This window comes from Coturnix japonica, chromosome 20, assembly GCF_001577835.2.
Source record: "Coturnix japonica isolate 7356 chromosome 20, Coturnix japonica 2.1, whole genome shotgun sequence".
NCBI lineage: Eukaryota > Metazoa > Chordata > Aves > Galliformes > Phasianidae > Coturnix > Coturnix japonica.
The window spans coordinates 5,831,025-5,853,616 of NC_029535.1; the positions used below are offsets into that span (position 1 = coordinate 5,831,025).

The following is a 22,592-nucleotide window of genomic DNA, read 5'->3' on the forward strand; positions in this document are numbered from 1 at the left end:
GTATTAAAAAGTGACCCAAGATGGATCACCTCCACAGCATCCCAGAAACTCCTGCTGGGACACCCACTGGGGCCATGCCTGTGCCAGCAGTGCGGAGCACCGGGGGAAGCCGCTGCTGGTTGTTTCTCTGCTGAGGTTCTCCTTGTGACAAGTGAGTCATCGGGAACGAAGCTAAGAAGGATGGTGTCACAAACTTAACAGAAAAATTATATCCCTCTGGATATGTGTTATATTTGGAGAATAAACTGAAGAATGAAGCATTTCATAACTGTGATGCTGTGAAAATCTGTGTACAGTCCTCCTGAAACCAAAACTCCACTGCAAGGACGTTGCTGCATGATGGCGTCCTTCTGTCTGTAATTATGCTTGTTCCTACCTAAAGCATCAAAAAGCGTTCACATCAGCAGTTTTCTAACATTCATCCCGGGCCTGTTGGTCTCTTCTGGCCGTGGCATACAAGGCACCAGACATGCTCCCCAGTGAGAAGCCAGAACTTAATGATTAGCAGGAAAGCAAATGCTGGATGAGCAACCCCCACCCCATTGAAAAGCAGTTGCAGTCTCATGGTTCATCATGCCAGGATCCCACAAGCTCCCCATGGGAACACAGTCTGCTCACTCAAGAAGACCAAAAAATAGGATGGCAGGGGAGCAGAGCAGAACGAGGTCAAGCCCCCTGGGAGTATTTCTGATTTCCTGGCTGCAGGCACATTGTTCAGCACACATATGTGCTGTCTGCCAGGCATCCCTATGCTTCCCCACTCACAACCACAGGATCAATGCTGCTGTGCTCTAGGGTATTTACGAGAGCTGATCGAGCATCTCAGCTACTTTAGTGCCCCCTGTAATACCTGTACAGCTCAATACTTGCACACAGTACTGTGCAGGGCAAGACGGTGAAGCTCCAGGTCCAGAGGAGCTGCCCCATAAACACCCGAGCCAGGAGCACTGGGAGCAAAGCTCCCATTCAGGCTCCATGTACAAGTGGCATACGTAGCAAGCAGGCAGAAGTCTGCCAAAACAGAGTTAAATGCTGCTAAGCTATTAATGCTGAAATATTGGAAATCGAGCCAAGAAACTGGACTTTAGGGAAAGATCAGAGGATAAGCACACCTCACCGACTTGTTTCTTTTTCGTGTTTTCTCAAACCCTGATCAGATTTGTGCAGACAAACACAGAAACGTGTTTCATAGCCCAGAGAACGCGCTGCCCCTCCGGAGGACTCTGCCCTGCTCCGGAGCATTAGCTGTGTCTAAAAGAAGGAGCCATGGCATGACTCATACTTTCCAGTCCCCATAATCCCTCTCAGAAGGTTTCAGACTTAAGAGTTTTCCTCTCTCTGACTTCACTTTTGCTATAATTTATGCACCTGCTTTGAAGAAGCCTTTGAAAAATCTGACAGCAGAGAGGAAAAAAAAGAGCTGTTTTATCCACCTGATGGACAGGCTGAAAGGAAAAAAAAGCCACAGCTGAATTCTGTGTTACCAGGAAAATAACATCTGCATGCGTAACTTTCTACCAGGCTGTTAGTAATCAAAAATAAACTACTAGAAACCCTTTGTCAGAACAAGGGCAGGGCTTAAGTGAAAGAATAAGCAGTTCAACAGTCAGAAGCGTGTGGCTGACATAAGACAGAGCAAATGTCTTTTAAAAAACACACTAATGAATTATGTAGAAGCACACACTTGAGGGCTGGGATCTTGTGTTGGGCTCTCAGTGGCAGCAGCGGCTGCACTGCCCCCAAACTGCCCGACCCTCCTGAGCCCAGGGCAAGGCTTGGCTTTCCTGAAAAGGAGTTTTTATGGAGTTTCAGAAAGGTCAGTACAAAGAGTTTAAAATAATAGGCTCGTCAAAACATAGACAATGTGATCTGTCCCCCCCCCCCGCCGCTATTTTCCCTGCGTCTGAAACCATGAATAACACTTATTTAAAGTCACTTTGGTGTTGCAGCTTCATACCTAATGACAGACTGTGGCTGGTGGCATCCAAACCAGACCAGCCCCAGGCAGCCCACAGCCCTTCCCAGCTCCCAGCCTGTCCCCATGTACTTGGTGCCTCCTGATCCATCTGCCTGCCCCGTGCTGGCAGCCAGCCCCAGGCTTTCAGAAGTGAAAAACCTCGTCCTGCGCTCAGATGTCTCTCCTGCTCATTTCCTGCTCTTACCACCTCTCTTTTCTGCACTGCGCATTACTGCAGAAGGGAAAATACAACCTGAATCATCTTGCTGCTTCCCACAAAGGCCAAGCTCCTCTTGTAGGACCAATTTCAGTGCTCCCATCCTGTGACAAAATCACAGGGCTGGGTAGAGGAGCTCAGGTGCTGCAGAGAACAAGACACCTGGGTTTGCTGCATTAGGAGCCAGGGATGTGATGAGGGGAGATGTCTGTTCTCAGAATGAGCAGTGATGCAGTGGCACAGCTGCCCAGGGATATGGTGGGGTCACTGTCCCTGGGGGTGCCCAAGAGCTGTAGAGATGTGGCACTGATGGACATGATTAGCAGGCGTGGTGGGGTGGTTTGGGGTTGGATTTGGTGGTCTTAGTGATCTTTTCCAACCTTCCAGATTCTATGATTCTCAAAATGAGCAGCTGGATCTGTGGTACACCCATCCCTTTAGGTCTTGAACTAAAGAGCAGCAAATAAAAGCAGCAAAATGAGGGGGAAAAGCATCAGATTTCCTCCAGAAGCTGCCTGAGTGTTCTCTCACTTGCTTTGCATGCCGCAAAGACAGAGATTCATATTTTGTGCAACACTACCCAACGCACAATCCTTCCCTATGACCTCTTCTGCCTTACATGCAAGACACAGCCATAAAAAGCAGGAAGATTTCCTTGGGCTACTGCTTTTTTAGCGTTGTTTTATAGCCTGTTCATCTACGTTGTGTACTTTTAACTTCTTCTAGATTACTCCCTCCCACTAAAGAGGTGAGTGCATGGCATATGCTGGAAAAACAAACATTTTTACTGCTGGTTTTGAGGAAGCTTTTGGTAAACAGCTGCATCTGTTTCTAAGTTTACTTTGTTCTAAAGTGGTGATAATATCTACCTGCCTGATGCTGTGCTCCTGAAGCTGTTAATTAAGACCACTTTGAGTTTTATTGGTGTTTGCATTTGTGGCTGTGCTTTGGGTGTATAAATGAATAGTGCCCCTGGGGAAAATGCATATTTCTGCTGGAATGTGAAGCTTAGGAATATGAATAATAGAGACAGACGCTTCTTGAAACAGTTCAGTTTATCTGATCCCTTTCTAAAAAGTCATATTTCTGAGCTGATGGTATAAATGATGCAAAATTGCTACGGTGTTGAGCTATTTCAGGGTATTCCAAACTCAGGTGATAATATCTCAGTACTGCTGTGATAGATTTATCTAGTGGTAATCCTTCTGCATCCCCTCTTATTTTGCAGTCAATTACTAGCTCTGCTCAGAAAAGCTCAGGTGCTGTTATCGTCTTGATGACTGCAAATATCTCTTCAATGGTAAGGAAACCAGGAATGATCTGTACCTATATGAACATGAAATCTTAAGAATGCTCCTCTTCCTGGATCTTCCTTGGGCGTAAATAATGGGAAAGGGACATTGGGGCAGTGGGAAGAGATTTAGAAGGCTGCTGGTCTACATTTAGGGTGGATCTCGTACATAAGACCTCAAGCTTCACCGTTCAAAGACACATAAATGCACATAAATGCAAACGTTACTCCACACAAGTCTTCTGGTGTCATTAAATCAAATTAAAAGGGAGCAAATGGATTCACCTGCACTTTTATACACTTTCCTCAGCAGTGTGTGTGTGGGGGGAAATTTCAGTTATAATTTGGCTGTCAGCTCTATAATTAGACCAGTTAGGTCATTTTGAGTGCAGTGTGTGCTATTCGCCTCACATAAAAAATAACCTGTTGCTACACCCACACTTAGGAATACCCATACAGCCCCCCAGATCCTTCTTGGAGATATCAGACAATCCCACCACAATCAGCCTTTCCAACTGATTGTCATTTGACTGATACAGATGAAGATGTTAATCAGAAAGCCAGGTCCTGTTACCTCATCTATTTCTTTAAAAAGAAATAATTAGGGCCATAAATATGCTGTGAAGCTGCTACACAACCAGGTTATTTTGGGAGGTTGTGCAGGAGGGTCACAGAGTGCCTGTGACGGAATCCTTTTATTCAGCCATGAGTGACTAACTCTAATCAAAACCACAAGGTAGCCTTCACCATCCACAGTCTCCATGACTTCCAACACGCAACTGAGGACTAAACTTGCTTACGCACAGTACCCACAGAAACCCCACTGTGATTGGTGCAAATCTGGTGTGTGTTCAGCTCAAAACCTGGCAACACAATGTCCACATCCAGGCAATCCTCACCGAGCTCACAGCTAAGCTGTTCTCTATGCCCGTGCTCATACAGCTGCTTGCTGTTGAGAAAATAGCATAATTGCACACCAAGCACTAAGTCTAATGAAACTATATTGATTTTGTTGTTAAGAACTATGTTTCTAGGATTGCTGGGCTACCAAAATGTGTTTTCTAAATGGTACAGAGACAGTAAAGCGCACAGAAATCCCATTAATGATGTAACAAATAACCCAGCTCAGCAACCATACTCGTTTCACATTCAAATCCTTCAAGTGATAGATTTTAATGTGCTCCGTGCCTTGCCACCTTTGATGACAGATAGTTTCAAATGGCACTAAGTCACTGGTCATTACTTAGATAAATCTTTTATACCATAACCTTTACCTACAGCAGAGGGAGGGAGCACACAATGCCTGAGATCCTGTGCATGTAAGTACTGTGCCTGAATGCCTACACAAATGCCCACAATGGGGCAGGGAACTGGAGAGCACTTTCCAGTGTCAACAGACAACACATGGTTTCTCCAGCAGCCTCTTAATCTCAGCTCAAGCAAAACCTGTGGCAAACATTGACTGCCCTTGTGGAAACCACTGCACAGAGATTCATTACCAGACACCTGGAGGCTTTAAGTGTGCTAGAGAAATGCTGTGCTCCCAAATTTAGCTGTTCGTTATCATTTCCATACAATTTACAGGGCAATAGCTTTCCAGGACAGCCTTCCCAGGACAGCAGACTTTCATGCTTACAGCCTTAAACATGAGCGTGCAAAAGTACACTGTCCAGAAGGAAAACAGAGCCCGGGATGCATATTAATTACTGGTGGCAGAAAGCCCAGGCAAGGTTGCTGCTCCATAGTCAAGTCATAAATCTGTCCAAATAGGATTCTGACTACGTCTGCTGTGTTTATATTACAGAATTTTATGGCCATGTGATTCTTCACCTGGAGAGGAACAGTATCGCTGTGCAGCCAGCTAACGACAGAGATTTATTATCTGGTTAAAAAGACCTCGATGTTCTCTGTGGGCCTTGCTCAGGCTGGAAGAACCCATGTGTCACCAGTGCCTTCAGTGCTGGGGGTGAAGGAGGGATGGGCAAAGGATGGTGACATGGACACCAGCAGTGCTGGGCTTGGGCACTGCCTGCATGGTATGGGACCCAGCTGTCCCTCCAAGAGACCCAATCTGAGGGTTAAGGTAGCTGCTTGTATCTCAGTACATGCCTCAGTTTCCCTGTTCATAAGGAAGGCTTCAGGAGAACCTTGCTTGGTGCTGCCAACAGGAGGAACACAACACAGCCAACTCAATGTCCTGATTATTGTCTTTCTCCTCCATCTAAAGGATCCAATTTCTGCAAGCAGAAGCAGGAAAATGTCCAAACTGACATCAAACTAAAATGCAGATTGTTGAACAGCTGTTCCACAGAAACAATTTCTCCGGGCCTCTTAGATGCTGCAGATGTCACATTAACCTTAAACACTGAAGAATTCTAATGGAAGGAGGAAAATGTCCGTATTTCCATAGAAACTTTGCTCCTGGTCTCCCAGTGAAATGGGGCCTTTAATTGCACCATAACTTGCTCCCTCTTTGCTATAAGCTTAATGCTAAGCAGATGCTTAAGCCTTGTTGACTTCAGAGGGACAACTCACATGCTGAAAGTTGGCACGTGCTGAAGTTTCCCTTCACTTTGTCTTTAGGCAAATCCAGTGGAGGGTCTGGCTGGGTGTGAGCATCACATAGCCCCAGGCAATGCAAGGGAAGGCATCTCACATTCCTTGTTAATGTACCAACATATAGCTCCAAAAATCTCCATTCTCTACTTGATTCCCAAAAGAAAATGTTTGAAATAATCCATATTCATTAGAGTTTTTAATTCCTCACATGCCAGAATTCAGCAGGCTGCTAATGAAGAAGACAATTATACAGCACTTCAGAGAAGGGGGGAAAAAAAAGCCCATCAGAACAGGTGCAAAGGCTGGAGCTCTGCCATATTTGCTCTCTGTGCTCTAGCACAGCACATCATTATTTTACTTAAAATGTATTGAAACATCCCAACAGTTTAATGCATCAGTATGAAAGAGAAAGAGGTGACATTTAAGATTAATCATTAGCTGTTGACCACCTAAGACACTAAATCAAAAAGACGACAGCTGGCCAAACTAAGCTTTATCTGTATTCCTTCTGAAGAACACAAGCACAAATGATGCTGTATCAGCAGTGCGGCAGAAAGGCAGATTGTGTTTGTTTTGCCCCTTGAATTAGGGCTGCAATGTGAAAGTACAGAGTGGAGAAGTGGTGCCCAAGGGATTTATGTTCTACCAAGCCCAGCTTGGGAAAAGTGAAGCTTTTCTGCCTTTGCAGATGTGTGTCAGAGGCAACCAAGAGAAAAAATGCCCTTTGTGAGTTTGTGCAGGAACGCTCTGATGTACAAATAGCAGCCAGTCCCTGCCCAACAGACCATCACCTCTCATCTTGACTCTTTTTGCTCATCCTACCTACCTGGGTGAGAGCACATACACCAGGGAGGGACAATGCTACAGGGTTGAACTGGAGAGCACTGAGCTAAGCTGTGGCTCATCTGACTCACCAGAACCACTCTGAGAAAGACTGCAGCATGGAGATGAAGGGAGAAGGATGCTTATTAGATGAAACAGGCTTTTAAGAGGGGTTTGCAATGACCTTTTGATACAAAAGATCATTCTATGGGTAGGAAGAGAGATCCCATTTACCACAGCTATGGTTCATTCTTCTGAAAAAAATGCTAAAGAAAGGAAATGTTCCAGATAATAACAAGGGATGAAATGACAGCATAGGTTTAAGTGGTGCAAAACTGTTTAAGGACTTGATAGAAAAGGAAAAAGAGAATTAAAGTAGGATGAGGCTCAGTACTTCATTTCCCTTAGGATATAAGTTAATGTATTACTGATAGAAAGGATCTGATCTGCTGACCATTTAGACACACAACTGCACCTCGTGCAATGATACATCTAATTTGCACACAATTATCCTGTTTTTCCACATGCACATTGAGTAATTGCTTGCATAAACTGCAAGGCACATTTGCATATGCCAACCACCTGATTTGCATGCTAAATCACAGCAAACGTGCGTACAGACTGACTGTTCATCTTGCTTTGTGCACGCACACGCTTGCCTGGGTCTACACAAAACAAGACTACAGATTACTCCTGTGTGGAAATTATCAGCAACAAATTCACCTACCAAAACCATCTCAGAGCTCGTGGGTGGTCACTTCTGAGTTGCTTTAGGATTAGTTTATAGCAACAAAACCTCTGATGCAACAGGCTTAGGTAAATCAAGCAGGGACAGCCAAAGCAATAACTTTCTCTTTCTGTCTGCACTGCTCACTGTTACAAAGATCACGACCTCTGATGAGCAAACAGGTTGAGTCTCCACTGACCTGCCCAGTCTGGAACCCGCCCAGTGGCTGGGATCCCAATTTAAATGTGCCATCAGTGGTGAAGGATGCCCTGCATTGTGCCCTCCATAGTGACATGCACCTGACCTGCACACTGCAAGCACTCAAAGCAAAATCAATGGGGTCAACAGGGACTGATGTGCTCATGTAGCTCTTCTTTACCCAGCAACCCAGCTTATGCCCAGACCAAGCTCAGAGTACAGATCCTATTGGCTATACCAATGAAGATGTTTCACTGCCAAAGGAAGAGAAACGTGTTCTGTTCCCCACTCTTTCCCTAAGCGTCCATTGCTGCCTACTGCCTGGGATGGGATACTGAGCTTGGGGCGACCTTTGATCATACTGATATGCACTGACCTGTCAAGAAAAGGGCCAGTCTGATTATGTGGTTAACAGCTGTGGAAAGCAAAGCCCATACCCTTCAAGAACAGTTTTTGTTTTCTCTGTAAAACATATTTATGGCTTGTTTTGGGGTAGCATACATAAGCTGTGAGTCAGGACAGTATTGCACTTAGTGGCATATAAACACAGAACAAAAGATAGAACTTCCTACAAAGAGTTTATGAATTCAGTAAATTACCTCTATAACTCCTGGAAGTGGTATTCTCCATGCCCAAGTTATCTGGGCCACAAAGCAAGTTTCTCAAAAGCTAGCACAAACTAAGAAGTATTTCACAGCCGCTTTACAAGAAGCTCTTAAGAGCATCTTTAAAAATAACTACTAAGTCAAGAGGGTTTCATTCATGGTCATTCATAACCAGAAACCTGAGTAAATTTGTTTGTAAGCTTAATGGACATTCAAAAATAATGGAGTTACACCTGCCCCATTATTCAGCAGAGACAAACGAGAGGCCAGGCATCACTTTAGTGAGACCTGGTGCATTTTGCTACCATGATGGATGTCTCATTTTAGCAGGCAGAATTTATATGTTGAAATTGGCTTTGGCCAAGGCTGCTGGTATTGAATGAGACTATTCCCTGGGGTTGCTGGAAGTCTAAAGTTACTCCTATAGAATAACACTGTATGCAAACACAGACAGAACACAAACGTGTCAGCAGAACAAGCTCTGATAACCAACGCAATCTAGAATGCAGCACAGCTTTTGACTAGTGGAGGTATCTACTTATCAGGACAAAGAGCTCTGTTGTGTTCTCCTCAACCCTACACAGGCATTTGGTGTCAGCATACAGACAGTGCTGGGTCTGCTGGCACTTTGGGCAATGGGAAGGTCTTGCTCCTAAAACACTCGTATTTGACAAGTACAGCTTTAGTCAAGGCAGGGCTTGGAAATGAGCACAGGAAATTAATCATACACTCTATACCTCCTCTATTTAAATTAGCTTGAAGAGTTGAAGTAGCAATAAATAGGAACTAACATCCTTGGAATCAGACACCAAACCCACAGCTTTGCCAAACTAAACCAAAAGTGCATGCCAGTCATAACATTTAGCATCTCCTCCAAAAGGCAAGCTGGGGAGTTGAACCCCCCTGAGAGGGTCTTCAGCATTCCTGGGAACAGATTCCACATCACCTACTACACAAATACTCTCTTAACACACCAGAGTAAAGAGCAAGAGCTCTGAAAAACAAAGCTGCTGTTACATGTGCCTTCCTAACAGGTAACACACCTAAAAGCCTTAGCTTTCCTTGGCTAAATGCTGAGAAACCTGCTGAGATCCATCAGACTTCTACCTGACAAAGATTAGAGGCTAAGAATAAACACGGGTTGACTAACCAAGTTTAATTCTGCTCACTGGCAGCAAGCGAGAGGTACATCTATAAAGGGAGGGAGCACTGTGCCACAACACTGGCATTTATTTATTTTTAATCTCTACTTTAGCCTAACAAAAACTATTCTTTCTGAAAACAAACCCATTCCTTATGACGCCAGACAGGTCAGTGAGAGGCAGAGGTTCCCACAGCTCCAGATGCTGTACCTTTCCAGGCCAGCTTCGCTCTTGCCTCTATCTGAGAGATTTGCTTATTTACCGTTTCTTCTGCATTGTTATATTTAAGTGTCGATTGATAATAAGAGCAACTGCACCAGGCAGATGAGAGGATTACCTAATTAACGTTTGTGAAGCACTAAGATCCTCAGATGAAAGGAGCTAAGAAATGCAAAGTATAATTATTATGCATTATTAATAAACTTCTGGCACATTGACAGGAGAAGAGACAACACTTTTTTCTCCCCCTATTCCTTTCTAAAAAGACTTTCATGCTACAGAAGACAGATATGCCAAAAAAATCCACAAATTAGCAAACGAGGAGTGAAAACTCCCCATCCCCACATGAAGATTTTAAGCAGTGAGGCTGAAACATCCCTCTCTGTTCACGTTTTCAGTTTTCTGATTCTATTACAGGGGTGTCTGATGGATGTTGCATTTTGTCAACATGAGATCCAGGCACAAACAGGTGCATGGGTTCACGTTCTGTGCTGCTGATCTCTTTGTTTACACATGGGTTTGAGAGCAGGCAGGATGTGGGGTGGTGAGCTGAGGCCACCCTCCATCACTGCAGTGCCAGTGCCTCAGGGCCATGTCACAGAGCGGTCACAGCAGGGACATGTTGGACCAGAATAGCTGCAAGCCTCAGCAAGCAGCAAAACCACACACAGATAAATGTCGTGCCAGGGAGAGACTTGTGAATGGGCAAAGGGGAAATGCTCATAACAGTGCTGTGAGGCCTTAAGGCCATGCAGAGGTTGAATGTCAACCCGGAGGTGGCATAGGGCAGGGAGGGGACAGTGATGCAACTGCTCCCAGAGAGCAGCAGACCAAAGGATTTCTCCTTCATAAAAATCCACTAAGCCACAAGGGACTGGAGAAATGTTGGAGCCCGGGGTTGGGAAGAGAGAACTAGAGGCAACCTGGGAGATTCTAGGGGGAATAAGACTGTCTGTCATTGCCCTGAAGACCTCAGTCCTTATAAGCTGCACCAAATCCTTCTTGGCTGCTGCCAAGGAGATGATGAAGGAGCTCCCAAAGCAAAGAAAAGCCCGAGTTCTGACCACCTACAGTCCTGCACATCTTCCTTGCTAACAGAGGCAGCACTTACTTTGTCTGAGGAGATATAACTGCTACAGAGAGATGCTTGACTTGTTATATTTACTGTGTTTGTCAAAGAGAAGCTGCTTGTTGGTCTTAGAGGTTACTGAAAACTAGCACTTTCATTGTCCAGGGTACAAAGGAACTACCATATGGAAGGGCAATTTCAAACATATATATATGTATGTATAAATATATATACTGAACTGGATTTGACAATATCATTTCACAATACAATTATATACACAGTTTAATATTTGCACTCTCTTACTGCACAGTTCAGTTTAAAAGAATCCCTTTCCCACAATCAGAACGGCATCAGAAAACATCCTTGTACAGACTTTGTGCTTTTGGATCTTATGGAAAAAACTCAGTTCTTTCTGTAACCACTCAACCCTTAAACATATCAAAGCTTTCCAGGACCTTTCTATGTGGAGCGGACTCCTTTAGGAGACAGCAGACCAGCTTTACATTCCCCTCTGCTATGGGAGCACATGGTGCCTTACGGTGTTGGGAAGCCAGGATCCCCCTTCAGTTCTGCCCCCACCTTCCCTCTGACCTTGGGCACTTGTCTGCTCTTCACTTTAAGATGGGGATAATACATATATCACAGGTTTGTCCTGGCCTTAAGTAATCCATCTTTTCTTTGAGAGCTTTGCTTGATGAGCACAGACATTATAATACTCCTTTGCTCCCATTACATTCAATGGGAGTTTTACCCCATAGAGTAGCATCTAGCATCGCAGGACATAGACTGAAGTGTGCCTGGAATACTTGAATGCTAGCACTTTGGAAGGCATTACACAGAGTGAATACAAAGGCACAGTGCTTGTGTAGAGCTGCTTGAAAGTCTTACAGCCTTACTATAGAATGAGTAGAATTTTATTAAAAATTAGAACAAGACCTCACCAACTCCTGCTGGTAAACATGCTTGGCTTGCACCAGGCTGCACAGGGGACAGTAGAGACCTCAGGCAGCAGACAGAAGTCAGAAAGCAGTCACACTTAAGAGGAAGCTTACTGCAAGATTTGCTTCTGCTGTATCAAGTAACTGAGCAACAGGAGGTGAGAGTACGGATATTGGGTTCAGTCCCCAGGGCAAGGTGATCCTAAGGATAAAGGGAGCCAAAGCTAAAGCAGCTCAGGTAGGAAAGTGCTAAGTAATAGGGCGTGGGACAGGAATCTATGAGCTCTTGCCAGCCCATAGGTGTGTGACACAGTGCTACAGGGCAGTGATTCACCTGCCTAGCCCTTGAAGCAGTTTTGCTCCATGAGGCAGGGTCAGGGCTCCATGCCTCCCATTCAAACAAGACCTTGCTGGAGTCAGATCTCTAGACTCAAGAAACAAATGGGGCAGCTCATGGTAACATCATCTCCAGTCTCCCTCTGCCTTAGTGCAAGAAAGGTGACAATGCGTAGATTCTTCAGCCAAAACTAATATTAGTGTCTTGCTTCATATTCACTGCCACACTGTGTCTTTTCTGTTGCTGCCAGATATCTCCATGGAGTAAATCATATTGACTGTGTTTATTATAAGAACTAAGCGATCAGCTGTGAACTTTCTTTGACATAAATATTTTGCCATTGGTAGTGAAAAATAGCAACACTGCTGTTGTAAAAGTACCATTGGGTTGGTTCTCTCTGTGGGGGCTTCACATTGAGAGAAATCAGAAGGAAAGTGTGGTCTGAAGGATCAAGAGGAACAAAGAGCTAAAAGCACGCCCCACTTTCCCTCCCTCAAGCTGGTGGTAAGGACGCTTATCCCATTCCATAAAACTGTTAAATGAAGAAAATAGAATTATAGAATGAAATAACTTTTCACACAGCTGTAGAGCACCTCTGCACAGCCAGCTCCAGTGCTTGGCTTGCAGTGTAGCAGCTAGAACTGCACTCAGTCTCTAAGCAGTACCCAACACTGCATTTCCTGCAGCTCAGGCCCAGCACTTTTCTTTCAGAATCCTTATTCCTAAGACTCCACAGTTACAGATGAACAAAACAAGGATTTGCCATTCTTGCAAGATTTCCTACAATTTTGACTGATGTTGGCACCTTCAATCATATCTGCACACAGGCTGAGCAACTGAGAGGATGGGAGAACGCTGAGCAGCAAGGCGAATGAATCTCAGACAGATTTTTTGAAAGGTACAAATGAGAGCTGGTGCTTTAAAAATAGCAACGACTGTGCTTTACAGCACACATCCTCTGAGGAATTCATTCTGAGCACAGCAGCTTGTCGCTCCCCTCCTGAAGCAGGCGTTCTCATACAGATGTGGATACCCAGGCTCAAAGAACCACGGTGTGGTCCAGGCTCTGCCCTAGCAGATAGTCAGGGATAAGTTAAAAACCCAAAGATGTGCCTACATATCTATTTATGCACACTATACTTCATGGTATGTGCATTAAAAGGACTACTAGACAGAACAATTTTAACTAGCCTTTTTTAAAACACTACAGAGACTGCAAACCTACAGGTCTGTATTGTAAGCTACTGAACCCAAAACAGTAAGGCAGCAAGTGCCAGGCAGCTGTCTGCCTGCATCCAGGGTGCTCCAGTAATAAGTCTGGTCAAAGAATCACCTTTGATAGGTGAGGGCCCCACCTGGAGAGCTTACAATAAGCTTGTTGTTGGCAGATGTATGCCAGAAAATAGCATGAGGTGTCACATTAGGGATGTGGGAGACTATAAAGCCAACAAGAACGAAAGGACACAATTACCAAGCTGGCAAGAATTACATTTTCCCCTGAATTGAGGGCTGAGAGGCTGTAGTGGAGTTCTGGGACCTGGTGGCACAGCAATACCTTGTGGAAAGGTCATTGGTGAGACACTGCAGGGAGATGACCGTAGGAATTAGGGCTCCCCAGGCAAAAGACATAAGAAGCTCATTAAAAGGACAAGTGCCCAGAAAGGAGCTGCAGGATGAAATGAAACTGATATAGAGAAGCAATTGTTTGTACATTGACAGGACAGTGATGTGCTAGAAACCCAGGGATAAGCTATAGACCAAAGAGGCAAATCCCTGAGCCCATGGGGAAGGCTTTGGATTGAGGTTTTGCTTTTGAAGATCTCCAAAAGCAGAAGTTTACTTTGGATGAAGGGCAATATTCTCCTATATACAGCAGAACAGCCAAAGCAGTAGCTGTACCAGAAAAATGAAGCTCAGATCTGCAAGCAAAATACAGACAATCCAGGTTTAACTGCCAAAGTCAACACCTGCCCTGTGGTGGGAGCCCTAGAAGCAGGAGGCATTGCTAAGGTGCAACCCCTACAACTAGGGAGAGGGGTTTCCTCTGCTGAATGCTTAATTCAGGCGGGCTTCTAGAGATGAATGAAAACTGTATGCCATAAGGGAGGGCCAGGAATAGAAAGCCCATGTGGGGGAAGAATGCTCTAGATGTAGCGAATACATCTCCAAGAGGTTTTATCATTCTTATTTTGTCCCTACTATCAACAATAATAAGGAAGGAGCTTACAGAACAGCCTTTTCAATCCCTAAGCAATGCATCCAGAGATTAGCAGCAGAGAGCAGTGGGCAGCTCGAGAAAAGCTGTTCAACAAATGTAGAGGCATGCATAATAAGATTACTGAATTGGAGTTGCATGTTTTCAAGGATAAATGTGATATTATTGCACTGGCAAAGACATAGTAAGAACAAGGTGAAAGATGAGAAATAGCCTGCCATAGCTTTGGGACTGCTGCAGCTGAGTTCCCAACAGGACAAGAACAAGGAAGAAGTGGAGATAATGAAGAGGTGCAGCTCCCCATGAGCAGAGAGGAAGAGCATATCCTACTTGACATGCAGATATGCAGAGCAGCTTTTTGCAAAGCGGGTGATGTCATCATGTTTTTCTCAGCCTTCAGGACAGCAAGAGAAAAATAGATTGCATGGGAGTCTACAAGACAAGCAGGCTTTTCCCCCTGCCCCCCTCTCTGCAAAACTAATTGCTCAAATATTGATCAAGAAAATAATTTCAAAGGGCTAAAAGAAGGAAGGACTTCCTTTCCTCCTCAGAAGCAAAAAGGATAATGCTCGTGCAGAGCTGCTGGAAAGATCCAAGCGTTCAGAGGATTTCCAATACTATATAATCTAATTAAGGCGTTGAGTTGGTCTGGTTTGGTTTTCTGCTCATTCAGGAAAGCATGGAACAACTGAAGTTTGAGATTTTTCAGAATGCCTTTAAGTCTGGCTGGATTTACAGCTGTGCTGGCTGTCCTGGGGGCAAGAGTGCCCCACCAGGCAGACGGACCCACAGGCCCTAACTAGTGCAATTACTGCAAACAGCAGCTATGACAAGGGACTTCTACTCTGGAAATCTAAGTTGTGTCTGGCAGAAACCAGCAGCCTGGGTTTAGCCTTAGTGAGGAAAAGCACAATGAAGATTGACTCCCAAACCGGAGTGCTGGAGGACTGCTAGTCACTGCTGCCTTAACACAGACACTAAGTCCTGAGAAAAAGCAGCAGTTGTTCGGCTTCTGAAGAGCTGTTTTTCTTTCCCGTGAAAGATATGAAAGAAAAAAAAAAAAATCTATCTAACAAAATGTAATAACTATCTCAGAAAATATCTGTACCTCATCTTCATCTGGAAGAAATCTAGACAGAAGTGAGCACCAGGAAGTCCTTCATTGTTAAAAATGTGTTTTGTGAGTAAACCACAGCACGGAAGGAATGCTATTGAGGGGAAAAACAAGCAAACAAACAAAAACCTTGAAGCAGATTGGAAAACATAGTAATAAATAAATAAATAAAGAAGGAATATGCAAAGACAACGATCACAGGAGGAGGAGGAAGCACTCACAAAGATTTCAGTGAATATTTCTCAGGGATATATGGGAAGCAGGAGAAACTTATCCTTTAAAGTATCTTGCAAGGTTAGAAAGAGAGAAATGAAAAAAAAAGTACTAAACAAATGTAAATTAAATGAAATACCTTTAAATATGTTTGTTTTTCCCTTTGACATGGAGTCTCTCCCTAATCCTGAGTTTTGTGCATGAATTTCCCCACTGGGTAAAGTGAGCCCTGCAGTGCCTCAAAGTCAAGCTGTCTGCAGGGTGGGATGGCGCATGTGTCTGTTGTATGGGTGCAAGGTGGGTCACAAGGTGGTAATCCTAGGGCTTCAACAGCTGTCTGGTTCTTCATCTCAAGGCGCTCAAGGAACGGGCATGATAAAACCTATCAAAGCATTCTCTTTGGTTATATATGGGATGTAGCATTGGATCTAAGTCATCACTTGCCAGGAGGTGGTTAGTTTAAAAGTCAGATTGATTAGTCAAAAGATATGGGTAAACCCCTGCTAGATAATGGAGCAATGTGTATATATAACACATTAAGGGATGGGGGATTCTTCTTTCCTTATGTTAACGTCATTTTCCACTCTAAGGTAAATCATGTATGATTCCTTTTTAAAAACAAACAAGCAAAGAAGTCCTACATTCCCAGTATTTAAATAGTCCCAGCACAACCATGAGAAGTTCTGCAGTACACTGTTATGGAGGATTCTGGTCAGATACTAGGCAGAAAATGTTAAAATACAAAGAACATTAACAGCCAGCAAGAAAATCAGCCTAGGGGTTGGACTACATTTCATGGCTTCCTAGGACCCTGTATTTGGTTTAGACAAAAAATAAGCATTTGTAGTCATTTTCTAGATTCTTTATGGAGAACATGAAGGGAGCCTGTATCTGTTACATTTAAATAGAATCAAAACAACCAGCCAACAAAAACCTTTTGCACTGAGTGGCACAAGTCTGAAGAAAAAGAATAAGCAAAAAGAAAATAATCTGGGGGAAAATCTGTGCTAGGTTATTCAGTGACAGTCATTAAACCTCAGAAGAATTTACTTTGTTCCTTTCCTACAGAAAGGGCTTTAGCTCCCAGGCCTGGCAAAGCAAATCAAATCTGACTTTAGGAGATAGAAGCTGCTGGAGACCCATAGCCTCAGCAATAGTTCTCCACTGAACAGACAGCTTCTGGCCAGATTCTCTCAGCTACCAGGCAGAGGCTCAGATTTAGAAAATGCAGCCTGGGCACAGCTGGTTAGGTCAGATAGTGGGTCAGGCTGCCAAGTCTCTCTTTGCTCTCTTCCATCAGAAGATGAAGATTGTGTTCAGCCTATTCAATATGTGGAATGAATTCTCATGAAGGTGATCAAAGCAAAGGGCGTACTCTGTCAGGGGAGGAAAGCTTACCACCAGCAGGGAGAAAAACAGGCAAAGAATAGGTTTACCATCTCTTCTGTCCCTGCCTGGTTAGCTAATTGTTCATCATGCTTATTTTCCTTGCTACACTTGAAATGGGTAGAAAGCTGTGTTTGAGAACTGCTGAAGTATTTGAGGTCTGAGAACATAGAGCAACCATTTTCGTTACAGTAACTAAGTCACAGAATGGTAGCTTTAAATGGGAAGGAAAATAATGCATTACAGATTCACTTTCAATTAATCCAGAGCCTGCAATGCTGAATGCACTTTGTCCATGAATTTTCTCAGAAAATGAAGCTAGAGTGTATTTCATTTATAAATCACAAAAGACACTTATTTGGCAAGAACGACCCCCTGCTCATATACAATAAATCATGAACATCAACAGTCTCTAATGGATTTTGAGTCAGTGCCACATACAGCAAAGCCCAGGGCCTGTGTTTCAGGATTCCAGGACTGTGCCAAAGAAGCCTTATAAATGATTAATGTATTCAGCACAGTGTCATCTGTGCCATTGGAGAGAAAAAGACATTCAGAGGCTCCGTTTGTCATTAAAAAAGTGATAATCAGTTCAGCAGCAGACCATGGCTCTCCCTTCCCCTGCCAGAATAAACCATTTAGCTCCAGACTTAATAAGAACCCTCCCCAAAACTTCACACATGTTCTTCATTCATGGTGTGCAGCACTGCAGTGAGAGAAAAGACAGGGAAAGAAAAAGTCTGTTTCCATAAGTAGCCCTCCAAATCCAGACTTCCGAGGAGATAGAGTTAGGGTTTGCACTTGGAAATGTATGTTCAACATGGAGCTACATTACATGGGTGGCTGGGGCCTCTTTCTACTTGGATGTCAGTACATAGACAATACAAGTTTCAGTCCCTACTGCTCAGTCACTCATGCTTTCCAGTTATCCATCCCACAGTTTTCAACCTCTCCCCCTTTTATCCCCATGGTTACTGAATCACTGTGTTCACAGAGATTTTCCTCACTAAAGAATGTGACTAAGATGAGACAGCTAAATTATCAGAGCCAACTCCAACACTGGTTTTTCCTAACAAGGATCTTATCATCCAAATGCTTTCAAATAGATCTGTTGCACTGGCACCAACTTCAGAGTAAGCAGCGCTTCAACTATTGACAGAGCTGCAGCAGCACTGTATAGGGAGACTTAAAATAGTCTAGAATCTAGTAAGTGATGAAATTTAAATGCTAGATTTAGCAGACCTGCAGCTTAGAAATATGTGATACAAATACCTATAAGATGTATCTTAAAATAATAATAATCATAATAATAAATATATTTAAAAAAAAAAACAAAACTAGAAGGGAACACATTTCCTGATAAGACCTGGTTCTAGGAGTTCAAGTAGATTTCCACTTTTCAGAAATAGTTTGGCTGAGCAGTAGGATACAGATGTTTTAGGTCCCAAAAATCACTGTTACACAATGCATCAAGACAGGCCATCAAACAACAAGTCCACTAACCTCAAGCCACAGCAACCAGCATATGCTGACCCAGGGGTCACTGGAGCTGCTTTCACACCAGCCAGCCTAGGCTGCCATCAAGGCAGAGCAAACTGAATCTCTTCCAAACCACCAAAAATATACGCATTGAGCCTCATTCACACTTGGGAGGTCTTTCTCCCCTTTACTCATAGCATCTATTAGGCCACAATTGCCAAGACAATAAAGGAAGGGTAGTAAGTTAACACCTCAGGTAAGAATCGCCACAGTCATGAGCCAGCATATACAAGACTTAAGAAGAAATGTGGAAGTCTTACCTTGGCCGCTACGGAGGAGTTGGGCTTCTCCAGGAGGTCCCAGAGCTTTTTCCTTTTGTCAGCGCAGCAAGTGTTATCAAATTCCTCCCCTTCCCTTTCCCTCAATGTCTCAGCTTCTCTTTTCAGCTCCTCATTCATCTGCTCCTTCTTTTGATGGTAGCGGGCCTGGCAGCAGGACTCCAAGTAGATCTCATCCACCCCCCAGTAGTCCAGCTCTTGGCTGAAGGACAAGGCGCACATCTCCTCCATCATGTGCAGCTTGCCAGTACGGTAGAAGTTCAAGATTGAGGTGAATGCCCCGGGATGCCTGTCAAAGAAGTACTCGTTCTCCTCCAGGTTGTAGTCATCACAGATCTCCATGAGGGAGTCATGTGTGTTGCAGTCTCTGAGCTTACCCAGCCTGGTCCGTGGCAACCTGTCCAAGGTCCGCCAGAGAACCTCGTGGGCCAGCCCCCCCACATTGAGCTTGACCCTGCGGGAGCAGGCCTTGCTTCTGACGATCTCCGTGGGGTCCGGAGGCAAAGAGGTAGTAGAGCGAGATCCATGTTTATTCATCCCCAGAGGCATCGCTGGTCCCCCTCAAGCTGGATGCTCCAAGGTGCGGTGTGGGGCAGGGTGCGCGGGGGGCCGGCTCTCCTCACCTCTCCTTCCCCTCCATGCCCCAGAGCTGCAAGAGAAGCCAACCATGGGTCCCTGCCCGCTGACCTCCGCTCCCACAGGCCGCCTGCCCGCCGGCCTTATCCCCGCCCGGGGCAGCCCGGCCCCGCTAATCTGCTCAAGGGGAGGCGGCGGCGCTGTCCGCCCTCGCGGTGCTGAACCGCGCTCCGCGCCCCGCTCGGGCGGGCGGCCTCGGGCAGGCGCTGTCCGCGCCCGCGGTGCTGAAGGCCGCCCGCTCCCACGTGGCGGAGCGGCGGCTACCGCCGAGCTCCCCCGGGCGGCGGCCGGGTGGGTGCTGCCCTCTCTCCCGGTGGATCCCAGGCTTTGCCCGGGAGGGTTGTCTGTACGCCTCGTCTGGGGAGCTAAGGAGGCTGGGCACGGCTCAAGAGCCTCTTCTGGCAAAGGGCTGGGAGCTGCTGACTTAAAGGGAGGGTGCAGAGCTTCCCCGAGCACCGCTCTGCGCTGCTCCCCAAAAGGCGCCCGGCCGCTAGCCACGGCTGCGCTGATACGTTGTTTCCCATCCCGGAGTGACCGGACAGGGGCGCACCGACAGTCCCCGAGTGCTCGGACCTGCTGTTCCCTCGCTCAGCGGGGCCCTGCCGGACAGCAGGCACAGTACCCCGGGTGCCCTCACGACCCACCCAGGCAACTTCCCTCCTCAGAGCCGACAGTGCCCCCCGCTCTGCCTGGCCGAGGAGGCGGCAGGTGGGAGCAGAGGCTTTTATAACTCCAGCCTTGCAAATTTCCCCGTGGAAAGCTCTGTGAAAGAGAAAGAGGGAGTATTTCCAGTCACTCCAACGACGCACTCTGCCTCTCCGGGCTACCCAGGGACGCCTCCCCATACCCCACGCAGCCCTCTGCATAACAGGAAAATCAACGAAAATGGGAATAAGAACCACCCCCGAACCTTCCTTGCAAAGCCAGTGCCTTATTACAGCCCCAAGCACTGTTGCTTACACAAGATGGCATGAAGAGAAATCCCGGCGCAGAAAGGAACGGCTTTCTCTCTGCTCATCCGGCACGGCGCCGGGGCTTGGCCCCTCTCCCTATCTATCTGGGTGCCCCCACTCCAATAGCAAAACCTCGACGCTGCCTTCAGCCCTTCTCCGGGGCTTCTCCCGGCCGCAGCCCCACGCGGGAAAAGGCTCCGCTCTCCCGGCCCGAACCTACCTCCTCCTGCGGGCTCCCAGCGAGGCGGCGCGGGGCTGTGCGGGACCGAGGGCGGCTACATCGTGCGTCGGGGCGGGCAGCCGGGATGGCCCCGCTCGCATCCCCCCGCGGGCAGCCTCGAGGCGGAGGGATGGCGGCCGCGCTCCCGTCTGGCCACGGAGTCCGGGGGGCGGGGGGAAGGGAAGCGAGGTAAATCGGATCCCTCGGCAGGAAGCTTTCCAAGGCCTTCCCTCAGCTGCGGCTCCTCGCTCCTGCCTGCCGTCAACTCCGAAGCCGCATCTGCCCCCTTCCCCCACCCTTCTCTTGGTGAAGACACAAAGGAAAGCTTCGGTACTTCCTTCTGCTGCCTCGAAACGGAGATCAACAAGTCTAGTCTGAACCTCCAGCTTTTCCCTGCAATTCTGTCCCGGAGTTGTTTGGAGTGAATTGGAAGTTGGGGGTGGAAGAGAGGAAGGCAGCTCCACCGTGAGCTGGGATGCAGCATTGCAAGGAAGGTTAACGCTTTCCTGACCCGGCCCCGCCGACCCGGGGCTGATTAACAGCGGGTGAAGCGCCTGGACCAGACCTAGCACCGAGAGGAGAGTTGCAGCATCCTTCCATAGCAGTAGGACTATTCCCACCATCCTCCAGCTCCCGGTGGTATCATCCGTGAAAGCAGGAGCAGGGATTGGTGCCAGGAAAAAAAAAAACAAAAAAACCGACAAGCAGAGAGTGCTGATAAGCCCAGCAGGGCTGTTATGGCTTTCTAGGCCCTGCTTGCTGAGCTAGGAGCAGCTGAGCTCTGTGAAGCTGCGCATCTTCATGCAAGGAGCGAGTTGGGGCATCACCCTCGCACCAGCAACCTCTCATCAAAGGGAAAGCCTGCACTTAGAATTGTTATGTGTATTTGCGGATAGAGATGGGAGTAATAGTAACAGATTTCTGATTAGGGATCTCTGTAATAGAGCATCTGCTAACCAGAAAATACAGAATTCAAAGTATCCTTTCAGCACTCTATTTTCTTTCCCCCTCCAATAGGGGAAAATGGGTCTCAGGAGGAGCCTGAACTTTCATTAGCATTACTTAACGGGTACATTAGCACCACTTAATGCAGCTCACCTGCTTAGGCAGGTGTAGCAGAGGTACACAGCTCTGCTTATTAGTCCTTTCTCCCCATTGGTCATGCCTCTTGGATTCTGTAGTGACAACAACTACTCTGAAGTTTTTAAACCAGGAACCTGGTGTATATGTGATTAACCTAAGAAAAAGACTCTCAGTGCTGCTTCTCTCTACTTCATATGCTTCCCCATTCACTCCCACCTGCCTCCCATTGCCTAGTGTATACAATATCACTGTTACGCTACTATTTTCAGTATTTGAATGTCCATATCTGTTTTATGGATGACCTTCTGAAATCTAGATGAGTTTTTTTGGTGTGTTTTTGTGTTGTTTTTTTTTTAATTTTTTTTTTTTTTTTTTGCCCCCCAACCCCCCAAGACTTTCTTATAAGGAGAAGTGAGTCACTTCTGCAGTTGGGGAAATAAAGGCATAGAAAATCATTTAGTGTGGAGGCGTGAGAAAAGTTTGGGAATAAATCCTGTTGACAAACCCAATCCCACCTCTGCTGGAGTAGCTCCCTCACTCCAAGAAAACCTGCAATCAGTATCCAGAGCACTTTGGTTCTCCTCTTACTTTCCCTTCATTTCACCCCTAGATCCTACTTTACTTCCCTTACAATAGAGATGAAAATTCCTGATTAGGGCTGTGAAGCTAAATCTGTTAATGGTTATAAAGTGCCTAGAAACTTCCAGCTGGCAGTGCTGTATGAGAGCAGGTTATTTGTTTGTTAGCACTGGCATCCAGGGCATATTATCTCCTGTTGTGACAAATGGAGGCCACTCTTCTGCACAAAGAGAATGGTTGGAGGGAAAATGACAAGTAGCCTAATACAGGGACATGCATCAGATTCAGTACAGCT

The 22,592-nt window shown here is 45.9% G+C and overlaps 1 protein-coding gene across 1 annotated transcript in view; it reads right to left on the bottom strand.

The window, feature by feature from the left end:
• The window catches only part of KCNB1 (potassium voltage-gated channel subfamily B member 1), a 106,314-nt gene extending 84,672 nt beyond the window's left edge, over window positions 1-21,642 (bottom strand). The window contains exons 1-2 of the mRNA XM_015881671.2: window positions 20,636-21,642; window positions 18,809-19,475 (exon numbers count right to left, since the gene is read on the bottom strand). Coding sequence (XP_015737157.1) covers window positions 18,809-19,375 — 567 coding nt within the window. The 5' untranslated portion in view covers window positions 19,376-19,475; window positions 20,636-21,642. The remainder of the gene's footprint in view (window positions 1-18,808; window positions 19,476-20,635) is intronic.
• Window positions 21,643-22,592: the final 950 nt, after the last annotated feature.